Raw genomic sequence first — 12,281 nt, 5'->3', positions numbered from 1 at the left:
CCCCTCATCCAAGCCCTATTAGACGCGATTCATCTACCTACTGCAATATCGATTATGAAATGCAAAGCCCATACAAAAGTTACCGATATCATTTCTCAGGGTAATGACCTAGCTGACAGAACAGCTAAACAGACTGCTCAGAACCAGACTCATATAACTGACGCGACAAAGACAATAGTTCCGACATCAACACATTGCATGACAGTTAAGGATCCCGCCCTTGATGTAATTGACATACAGACACATGCTACACCAGAAGAAATAAAGAAATGGACTGAATTAGGAGGGATCCAAACGGATCAAGGATGGATGACGAAGGAAAAATCTATATGGTTTCTTCCCGACTCCATGGTTCAAGTCATCATTAACACAATACATAGTCCAGCGCACCTAGGAGAAAAAGCTATGCTAGACAGCATTCAACACATTTGGTTTAACAAACACTTTCGAGCAGCAGCCAAACAGAAAGTACGTACCTGTATGATATGTTGTCAGTTTAATCCAGGTAAAAGCATCCCCGTAGAGCAGGGTGGATTTCAACCTCCCGATCATGCTTTTGAAGTCCTCCAGATGGATTATATCCAGATGGAACGATGTCGAGGATTCAAATATGTTCTCGTAGTTGTTTGTGCTCTTTCCCGTTGGACAGAAGCCTACCCGGTTTCAGATTACACTGCCCCGACTACTGCCAAACAGCTAGTTCGAGAATTCTTCCCACGATATGGTTTGCCACGTGTTGTATACTCAGATAACGGCCAGCCATTCTCATCTGAACTAATGAAACACGTTTCACTTCTATTAGGTTACCAATGGAAATTCCACTGTGTCCGACATCCCGAGGCAGCAGGTCTCGTGGAGCGCCATAATCAGACTCTGAAAATCAGATTGTCCAAAATATGTAGAGAAAAAGGAGTCGATTGGATAGTAGCCTTACCAGTTGCGCTCTTTTACATGAGAATGGTAGCACATTCTCGAACAGGGCTATCCCCGTACAAGGTGATCTTCGGTAGACCACCAAATATGTGGGGGACGCCTATACCTCGCAAAATCACTGATGTTGACTGTAATATGCTGACAGATTACCTGGCTTCCTTGATGTCTGCACTACAATCTTGTCGTTCACAGGTAGCTGCAGCCTTTCCCGATAACACAGAGGTAAAGCCCCATGACGTGGTTCCAGGTGACCTGGTTCTGGTGCGGAATTTCGACCGGAAGACCCAACTGGAGCCTAGGTGGAAATCGCCTAAACTCGTTCTACTAACAACAAGGACAGCCGTGAAGGTCGAGGGACGTAAAGGGTGGTTGCACTCGAGTCATATCAAGAAATTTTATGGACTACCGTCCAGTGTGAACACTCAGCCCTGCATTCCCTCACAGACAGACTCAAAGCTCCCCTTGGTTGAACCAACAAAAACGGAACTTTATAAACTGAAATTAAGGTCTAGCAAGTCAGACAATTTGATTGTTTAAGTCCTCTCCAAGGTGAATCGGTTGAATTTGTCTCTGACATGTATCCTCTAGACCGGAGTAGAGAAAGAAATCGACAGATGCAGCTTAAAAAGCATGCGTATTGTAAATCACTTCGTAGTCACTGCACAGTAACCTTATTAATTTTGTTTTTTCTAAGTCTTCTGATCATCATTTCTAGTATATTGCTGCATATGTATTACCCTATTTCTAAACGTGCTTACAATGTTACTGCTGAACATTCTTTTAGCGAATTACCTCCGCATGAGTTGTCTTATAGATTTGCGCTGCGCAACAACACATTCATTAGTATGTTACATCATTCCCATCAGACCAGCAATGCTACAAATTGTTGGATATGTGGCCGACTCCCTCCCTATCAGAACTATAAGGGAGTTTTGCCCCTCTTTCCATATCCGTTCACACACAATGGCTCCTGTGGAGCATGGTTTAGTTTGATTAATTCCCTAGATTCAAATTCAGTACTTTATCAAGACAACTGGGTATGGGGAAACCTGAACCTAGTTTTGCTTAAAGTCTGCTACCCTAACAAGGAGGGACTTCCCAAAAGAACAGGAACTGATCTAGAAAATGAAGTATATGGATTAGGTAATTTTACACTTAACCTCCTGATTCTGAATGTCGAATCCGAAGCTACACCAATCTTGCCCGCTATGTCAGTATTCCCAGTTAAAGGGGAATTATGTGTAAGAAAGAATGGTTCCATACACATAGGCCATAGTAAATGCACCACTGTAATAAAATTCAGTGATCAAGGCAAATCTACATTTAGAGCTTCCCGTCATTCTTACTTCATATGTGGCCAGACCGCCTATATACGTCTACCTCTAGACTGGGATGGTACCTGTTACATAGCATTCCTTCTGCCACCTGTTTTCCTAGCCCCTCCTGATTATCACAGAAATACCCATTTAGTACACAATAGACAGCAGAGAGATCTCCCGATTGTCGATTACACTGAAACGGCATGGGAGCAATACACAGATTTCAATAAAGGTTTCTTTCCCTATATAGGCACAGTCACTAATAGTAAGCTGATACGTAGATTAACTAGAACCCTTGAAGCAGTAGTGAACGAGACTACTTCCGCCTTAGGCAATTTAACAGAAGAGCAGTCTGCTATGCGGATTGTTGTGCTTCAAAATCGTCTTGTCCTTGACGTCATCCTGGCTGATAGGGGCGGAGCTTGTAGGGTCATCGGATCAAGTTGCTGTGTTTTCATACCAGAAAATTCGCCGTCAGTATATAAAGCCATAACTCGCCTTCATAAGATTATAAGCCAGATACACCAGAGTCCAGGCACCTGGACTTGGTCCGGTTGGTTCTGGAGCGTGTTGTCAGCCTGGGGATGGAGGATCCTATCCTTCCTAGGTATTGGCTTCCTCATACTATTCAGTTGCTGCTTATGTCTACAATGTGGGCCAGCGATTTGCGGCCTGTGTGCCACATCGTGTATCCCGCATCCAAGTTTTCGTTCAAGATCCCGGAAGAAGAAAGAAGAACAAATGATGCTATATGAACAGATTGATGGATTGATGAAGATCAATATCTCCTGAGGGTCCGTAGGGGACAAGGAGGGAATGAGGAAATATGAATTTTGTGATCAGTTATGTCCCCTATCGTAGACCCCAACGGCTCCATGTGCATGCTATAAGTACATGTATGTTCCCTCCAGTTCCAGTTATGAAGACGCAAATACATGTGCGTCCACCGTCAACATGTCCTCTTTCAGATCCGCCATGAATGGGTCAAATATTCCATTCCTAAGTATGAAAGGCCACCGACTTTATGTGGTTCACTTTCCTCATTTTACAGATTCAGGCGAGTAGGCCCTGAATTCTGCCATCAAGCCTTTTCCTGCCTTCTGCCTCTGAAAGCTCCAGTCCGAGCCCGCATCTGTATCCATGAACTTTGTCCTACTCCCTGCGTGGCTAACGGTGCCTGATCCAGCCTGTTGCCTGCCAAAAACTGTATTTCACCTTCAAGATTATCTGCTCCGCTCCTCATCCGATGCATTCCTGTCTAGGAGTTTAGGTAAACATTCTTCCAGCTACCGTGCAAAGGGCCAGGCCTCACTGTTCTCATGCAAGTAATTCATAGCCCCTGTTACCATGGAAGATTCCTGCCCCCTCGCATCTCATGCAGACACTTAGACGCTTGTACACGCACTAACAGTCAGTATAGAATAGATTTCATCCTAGAGACCTTTCCTTTTGGATAATACAGTTCTTTAAACATAAGATATTAGATATGATTTGGGATTAGGTTGACATGACCCCCCAGACTTCTGTCTCCACATGTAGAGCTAAATGTCAAGTCCCCTTCACCCTCTAGTTGCACGTCAATCACACGTCATGCGGCTGCGCGCGCATTTCTGCCAACTATTTCTGCTGACATTGCAGGATTCTCTTATGGATCCACCCACTTGTGACATCATGTTTAATGACGTATTTAGTTACGCCTATGTTTACGCCTTTTTTCATTACGTATGTGTATCATATCTGTATTATCAGCTGTTACGCCTCTTGCATCTGTCTTAATGTAATGCTTTCCATATAAATACCATTACTTGTCAATAATGTATTGCCTTCCCTTCCTGAACCTTCGTGGTGATGGAATTTGAAGCCTGCAGTTCGAACTGTAATTCCTTTGTAGAGGAATAAAGCCTTTTAGAACCTCTAATACCACGGATTCTGCCTCTTATATTTACTGAGTTATTCTTACTAGACTTTACCGCATAAAAAATAGTACCGGTAATGAAATATTTACCACAAAGGGCCGGGACCTCTGCTCTGACCTTAAATATCTTTTTATGCTGTCCGTGACTTACTCTGAGCTCCCCTTCACCTCCATCTGGGAGACGCAATTACTGCTTTTGCAATAACTTAATGGAAGGTACTTTCTAATTATAATAGGCAACATCTGTTTGATTTTAAAGAAAAATAATTACAAATCGTATCATTTACTGTGCTCACACCGGATCAGCTGTTTAAAAGGATGGCTAAATTGGGTTTTGTGACAATAGTGGGGTGTTTTATATAAAAATCTAGGCTTGTCAGTTTTTTGGGCACAAGTTTGAAATATCCGCAATATCACATGCAAATGGTAGAATCTTTTCACAAGTGTACGTTGTTTTTTGCGTAACATCTCTGACTGAATTCATTTACATTTAACTTGCATTTGCAGACAGTTGTCCTCATATATGCCAACAACAGTAATTTTGATAATTTTCGACAAAGTGTGGATTTTGTATAATTTGGATGTTTCAGGATATGAATCTGGTGTGTTCGTATTAGCATGTGCTTTCGATGGGTTTCCATCCTGTGTGTGCAACCAGCATGTCTTTGTATTGGACTCCTATATGTTTTTTTTTATGACGATTATAGCAGACGAGTCCAGTGAGTACGTCTGGAAATTTCAAATGAGACCACGTCCACTTGCAAAGCGAACAAGCATTTGCAATGCAATAGGTCTCGCAGTTGTGAGAGTTTGAGCTATTGACATTGAAAAAGTCAATGGCTTTTATTTACCTGTTGGTTTTTAAAACATAAATGAAAGGCATTGTCATTTACAATGCCAATAGCTTAAACTCTCGTTCTAATGTGCGCCCGAGGGTTTCTTGGCACAGTATGACAGATGTTTATTACACCACCATCACTAATTGCTAGTGTGTGCCTACATTGGCTAAATAATACAATCATGCCATGATCCATCTCCCAAACCACCATTAGAGTGCCTGAAAGAGTCCAGTTTGAAAACAAACTTGGTGTTGTTTTAGCACTTCCAAATCCCCTGTGCAGCTCCAGGAATTTACCGAAGTCTTGATTTTGCCTCATGGTTCTTCCATCCACCATCCGAAACTCCCTGTCCCTTTATTTCGCTCTTATACGGTCTTTTTCCTCCCTGTTTTCTGACTTAGTCATTGATTTTCCAAATTTCTCTTCCTCCTTCTTTATCCCTTTTGTGTTTTCTTTGCTCTTGCTCAAGGTCGAAGTTGGATGAGCAAAAACAAGTGCCGGTCCAGAAACAACAAGCATTGAAAATGCAATAGGTCTCGGTTTTGATTAAGTTAAAGCCATTTGCTTTGCTAATGGTACTGTATAGCAAAGCAAATGGCTTTAACTTAAAAAAAGGCGAGACCTATTGCATTTTTAATGCTTGTTAGAGGAATGGGACACATTTTTCATTTTTCAGACGGAGTACGAGATAAAGACGGAAAAAGAAGAAGGGATAGGAAAACTGTAAAAAAAGGAGAAAGCATAAACGAAAATGCACCTTTGAGAGGGAGATAATGAGACAAGCAGTGTTGGGGGGGTGGGGTGAAAAAACAGACATTAGTTATCCACAAGTCTAGCCACTCCAGCATTCGGCTGCTCCTGCAGCGGGCCCCTGAGAAAATCTTTGGGCCCCTGTGCTTGTTATTTTTTTAATTAGGCACAGTCTCTCTCACTAACTCTCATTTCCACGAGTTGACAGTCTATGCTTCCCAGGAGCGAGAACGGAAACAGTGAGGAAAGAGAGAGGGGTAGGGAAATAAAAGGAAAGGAGTGATAGGGATGGACAGGACCTCTAGGAGAGGTGAAAGGGAGGTAAAGGCTAATGGACAGGAGAGTTAGAAGGGCAAAATGAGGGAGAGATAAATGGAATAAGGGGAAAGGGATGAGACAAGGCGATGATTGAAACAAAGATCACCTGTGTGATTGAAGGATCAGGGAAAACTAGAGAAAAGGAAGGAAAAGTAGGAAAAGAGAAAAATCAAGTAAGGCGACGAGAGGTGAGGACAGAAGAAGAGAAAAGCAAAAAGAAGAGGATGAGGGGAGCAATGGGAGGAGACAGAGACAAAAGGAGAAGCAAGACACATGAAAGAGAAAAGGAGAGAAAAAAAGGTTGGGTTAGAAGGAGGCATAGAGTCTTTTGGGGGTCCACTGCCATTGATGTAGTATCTTAATATAACTATCTTTCAGACGGGCCTCCCTTAACCATCAATCATGTTTTTCTAATGGCTCCTCCGAATCCCCCTCAAAGAATTGTGTCTGTAATTGCACTTCTCTCCAATTATGAAGTGCATTTGAGGTGGCTTGCAAGAAGAGCTTAGCAATTAGAGTTGCATATAAGCCAGAATCTGTCCCACCATATTCCTTCCAGGTGAGTAGATATTGAAGAATTGGGGACTGTGGTATGTAGATAGGTCATGGGCCCAGTTTTCCACGTATTGGGTGCACCAGTAGAGCATATCTCCACTGTAGGGTATGTGGGATATTATGAGATTGCACTAAGTCCTGGAAGGTTCTAACTAAAGTATGTCAGTTATCCCTGTCAGCTTGCAGGCTCTCCCCATCGCCCATCTAATTTCTTCTCCCCTAATTTCATTCTGACCATTCCGTTATAATGGCATTTTCAGCTGGAGAACTGCATGTACTTCAGGCAGTCTATGGACCCTCAGCCGTTGGAGTCTTGTGCTTTTCTAAACCTAAAGTGTACTTGCCTGTGTAACCAATTCATGTCATGTCGTTGCAAATCTGCCTTAAGCCCCTTAACGTGGGTTGTATGTGTGGAAATGCACCGTCTTTTCAGTTTTTTAAAGCAAACGTGTGGAGTGATATTTGGCTCTGCGCACAAGCGCGGTCTGGTTCCTGGCGCACACAGCCATGGCTGCAGCGCACAGAGACACATCACTGCCGCACACAGAGGAAAAAAATTAGAGGGAACATTGGTGGTGAACTGTGGGGCAACAATTGTGTCTCTGATCTTGTTGTAACGGAAAACAAGTTCCTTCGGAACTTGTCCGCTCTCCCACCAAGCACTCCCCTTTTACCACTTAGGCTTGATATGGGTCTAAGATCAATAAAGGAAGAACTTGGTGTGAAGCCCTTAACTTTCTGGAGGCGACTCTGGACGACACCCGAACTCCTGAGCTATCGTTGTGAATTCATGGAGCTATACCAACACGCAGCCCTACGCAAAATCCCTTGGCTCAAGTACATAAAGGATGAGTTATCGGTGCTGGGCCTACTGCCTCTATGGACAAATCCTCAAGAGGCATGTAGTACTATAACCCGTAAAAACTTGGTCGCCTTGTACTATGAGCGCAATTTAACCATGTCCGTAACATCTACTAAACTGGGGCCTATGTCTTCCACCTTCTTGACAGTGAAGGACTATTACAAGCTGGAGACAGTCTTGGACGACATAAACCCCATCGGTCTTAGGAAATTATTCCTCCAATGGAGACACAACGTACTACCTATTAGAGCCCTTACCAGTAGCTGGCACCCACCCACTCCCAAAAATTGTCCAGCTTGTATAAATGAGCTCGAAAATGATATTCATTTAATGTTTTTTTGTTCATCTTATTTGAAACCCAGGAAAAAGTGGATTCTTCCCATCTGCAGAAATTGGGGTTTTAGGAATCACGTGGATGCTTATTGTTTGCTGAAATCTGACCTATCCCCTCCTACTGTATTTGCTGTTAGCAAGTATTTAGCAGCTGTATGGAACATTAGAAGAGCTTCTTTGACGATTTGAAATCATAACTGTAATGTAAGAAGCTCTTGTTATATATCTGTGCAGATGATGTAACCCTTTTTCATTCTGGGCGTTGTTTATTGTGTATATTTGTTGTATATGTTTTGTTTCTCTTTTATGACTTTATAAAGTCGAAATAAAGATTTAAACGATTTGATTGCCTTATGTATATTCAATTGCTTGATGTATTTTCTTATTAATTCTTTCAGGATGTTTATTCTTGTCTATGCAAGCTAAGTTGTTTTGTGTTATCCTGACTTAATATATTTATATCTTTTTGCTTAGTTTTCCTAAGGAAGGGAGATGTGCTATAACCTTTAGTTGTTAGTTGGTGCATCTTCCTGATTACTGTTCTGTCCCTTGCTGCTCAGCCATGAGTGATGTCACTTGGAATGTTGAGTGTGTGGGACTGGAGGAGTTGGCAGTTGGATGAGATGGGCTGAGCAGCAGGGAGGCTGCTCCTGGTGGGGCTTTACAGGAGATCTACATGGGCTTTATATGAGCTTTACATGGACTTTGTGACTAACCAATAAACCTACAACTTGTTCTACGTGACCTGTCTACGAGACAATCTTCATTATTACATACACAAATTCACACAATCATATTAAAAACTAAAGAAAGTGTAAAATGTGTACCACCCAGGGACAACCAAATCCCATCACACATTTTGAATGACGGTTCCTTCAAACGCACAGAGGGTGATAGTGCTACAGAGCCACGATAATGGTTGAAAGTGCTATCCAAATGGAAATGACATAACAATGTAAAACACAATCTTTGTTGCCAGCTTGTCCTCTGCTTTTCGGTGTTTGTTGTTTTATCGGTCCTGGTGTCTGCAACAGTTGTTAGATTCTGACATGAGCTGTGCTTTGGCAAGCGCGACGAAATAATGAGGGTGACTGCAGACTGTACGGATTAGACAAGTTTACATTTACCGCTAAATGCCCCTTACTTCTGCCAGTTTCTTCTTGGCGATGGCGCCAGCCCCAACCCCACGTCGATGCATATTTCAGAGCACTCAGCCTTCAGCAGCTCAAGCAGGAAGTAAACTGCAATGTAAATCAAGGCGACGTAAGCAGACCGCGACATGCATGCGACGTCAGAAGAGAGACAGAGCCAATCAGAGAGTGCGGCTGAGGACTGTGCCATGGCATTAGAAAATGAATATTTTGAAAGATTGGACACGCCCACGAATAATTTTATTTAGGAGGAATAAGAGATCACGACGATGGAACGACTGCCCGCGTTATTGTAAACTTAGTTGGTACCTTAACGGAGAAGGCACTTTTTGTGTTCATACATGGTCAACCAGTTCAGAAAGTATTATTATTTATCGATTATTATTAGAGAGGGAGTGTGTTTTTAACGGGCGTTGGCGAATTTGAGACTTCCTTACAGATTACTCGAGCCATTCTCGCAATAGTCTGCAGAAAGGGAAAATGTTCGCCTTACTGGAATCACACCACGCACATTAAAGTTGTCAGCAGAGCCGAGGCAGCGGTCTTGCTTTCCCCCACGAACCAAAGCGCTAGCCGAGCCATCAAAAAATGTAAATCGGCCAACATGCGTCAGGATAAACTATAATAATAATCTCTAAAAATTGAACACATTTTTTTTAACGCGAGCCTTTCAATTGCGTACATGACTAAATTGAGTGAATAATGTTTTTTAACATGAAACATTCGAGAATACCTGTATACTTTGAAACCGTTACCACGAGTTACCCAGACATGGCAGTTTGTCATATTTTCTGTTTACAAGGCTCATACTGTTACTAATGTGAAGCAATATTATTGTATATTACCATTACCCATGTGCAAGTGAGGTTTTGTGTAGCTCAGACCCTGAACTGAATTATTTGAAGGTGCTGTCAAATTGGTTGTTAAGGAAAATACATAAAGTGAATTAAAGCAATGTGCCAGGATCACACAATTTGGTCAAGTAGGTAAACTGGGATTTGAGATCAGGTTTAAAATCGTGCAATTTAGCCAATGTAGGTTTACATCCTTCTTTCTTCCGTTTAGCACCAATGGTCAATGCTCTGTTTTAATTTATTTCACAAATCAGATTTAGTACATTGACCTCTATAATAATAATCGGGTTTTCTAAGAACACCGGGATTGCTAATTATTTAATTGTGCCATTTAGGTGTTTAGCCTTACTTGAAACATTTTTTTAGTTAAGTCAGGTGAACCAACAGTAACATTAATATATAAATACCATCCCCGTCTTCCTTTACACTTTTTTAGGTCTCGGCCTGACGAAAGCAGCGCATGCGCTGCCTCGTCATATGAGGCTTGTTGGAATCGGTACGATTCCAGAAGCTCGCTTTCTGCTCCGCCCGTGTTTTGCATTGGTGCGCGTCATTTTGCATCACCAATTATGCAAAACCGGGTGTTCTGATTGTCCAGGAGGGTTTTTAGTCTCTCCTGGTTACCACCCTGTCCCCTTTTGGCTCTGCCCACCGGGATTGCATCTTTTACTGGCGGAGGGAGACAGTGTCTCCTAATTAGCCTTCAGGCACTTTTTTTGTTATCATTCGGCTTTGTCAAAAGCAGCTGCGTGTTTATTTTTGCATCACACTTTCACTAAAGAGAAAGCGCAATGCAATTATAAACATGCGGCTGCCTTTGACAAAGCTGAGAGCTTGTTACATTTGATCTAACCAGCGATTTTTGCACAAACTTCCAGATGTTTTTTCCATACTTGCAATTTGCTTAAATATTAAAGTTTTACTTATGGGAGCGCAGGAAGTTAGGAGGGATATTGGCTGGGCGCCAATGACGTTTTGAAAGATTAATGACACATTGCTTTTAAGCATCCCTCCCTCAAAAAGTCTGTGATGCAATTTGCAACAACAAATTAAAAGTCGGAAATGTGTCAGTTTATCGAGAAACACAATTTAAAGAACAGTATCTTTGAGACTGAAAGGTGCGAGCTGTGATTATAATATTGTTTATTGTGGGGTTTGCTTAACCCTATCAGCTTCTAATTTGTTGGAGAGTCATTTATTTAAAAATAAAATTAAAAAAAAGCCCATGGCCGCGTGGAGTGGGCAGAGGAAACGCGGACGTCTCCGGGTCTTCTGGGGTGTTTTGTTTGTAAGGGGACACCTGATATGCCACCCTTGTTATTTTTTGCTTTTATTTTTTCCAGGTCGGTCTCAGGGCATAACAAGGGCCGGAAGGGGGGCGTTAGCAGAACAAACTTAGCCCCCCACCCGCGGGGGCAGCCGTGTCCGGCTGACACGTCCACCCTGGGCCTGTAATTGCGATCCGCAGACAGGAAGCGCCAAGTGGCTTTTCTTTAATGATTTTCCCGAGCACGCGCCAATTAGGGATAAATAACTAAAAACAACAGAAAAATGAACCCTCTCTGAAACCAAGGCTCCCACCAACGTTCAACCCTTTCCTGCCCCACATCAGGGGCTGGGATGGACTTGGCTCCAGGGCTCGGGGGAGGGGGGGGTGCTGCGGTGAAATTTGCAACTTTCTCTGAGATGCAAAAAGGTACAGTTGAGACTAAGTAACCGACCCCGGACCCTCTGAATCTGCTTCAGTGAACAACTCCCCCGGAAATTGTATGTTTTGATCTCTGTGCCATCTGGACAATGTCCTTGTCACCTATATTTTGTTTTCTTGCAAATGTTCTCTCTTTCTTTCTTTCTTTCTTTCTTTCTTTCTTTCTTTCTTTCTTTCTTTCTTTCTTTCTTTCTTTCTTCCTTCTCCCTTTCCATCTGTCCTTATATTTACTCGCTCCATTTTCCTCTATCGATCTTTCCTTTTTTGCTTCCTTGTATATCTGCAAAGCTCCCTCTGTCCAGTTATTCCGTCTTGTATGAGAAGTAAATCACAGACCGACACCTCCAGTGCAGGTTCACTGTCCGTACGTTGGATCTTTCGTAGAGTGCTATGGAGGGTTTAAATCTCTTCCGAGATCCACTATTAAGAACCTGACACAGTTTTCAAACTTTTATTGGTGCAGAAATTATTTAACTCCCCACAAATATTACAACATATTTAGGTTTAATGGTCTTGACTCTATATTTATTGATCTGTCTATACATATGTATCTGTCTTGTACATTTATGGCTCTGTCGGAACGTATGTGTATCAGTCTTGCAGATTAACGTTGTGTGTGCGCGTGCCTGTGTGTGTGGTGTAGCTGTAAGTTTAAATATATGTACATCTGCCGGTCTGTGTATATATATTATCTACTGGCGGTCGCCAGTAGATAGTTATAGTTAGGACCGTGTTTCCATAGGA

At 42.4% G+C, this 12,281-nt stretch overlaps 1 protein-coding gene across 4 annotated transcripts in view; it reads right to left on the bottom strand.

The window, feature by feature from the left end:
• The window catches only part of LOC146771117 (vacuolar-sorting protein SNF8), a 334,422-nt gene extending 325,301 nt beyond the window's left edge, over nt 1-9,121 (bottom strand). For 2 of the 4 annotated variants that reach the window (XM_085640345.1, XM_085640347.1), the window contains exon 1: nt 8,969-9,120. In XM_085640345.1, the coding sequence (XP_085496471.1) occupies nt 8,969-9,022 (54 nt within the window). In that variant the 5' untranslated portion in view covers nt 9,023-9,120. Of the gene's footprint in view, nt 1-8,951 lie in introns of all 4 variants that reach the window. The other 2 variants (XM_085640346.1, XM_085640348.1) reach the window with 2 other exon arrangements.
• Between the last annotated feature and the right edge of the window lie 3,160 nt (nt 9,122-12,281).

The sequence above is a fragment of the Triturus cristatus genome, unplaced genomic scaffold (assembly GCF_964204655.1).
Source record: "Triturus cristatus unplaced genomic scaffold, aTriCri1.1 SCAFFOLD_189, whole genome shotgun sequence".
NCBI lineage: Eukaryota > Metazoa > Chordata > Amphibia > Caudata > Salamandridae > Triturus > Triturus cristatus.
Note: the sequence above shows the minus strand (reverse complement) of the source record. Positions and strands in the feature narration are given on the sequence as shown.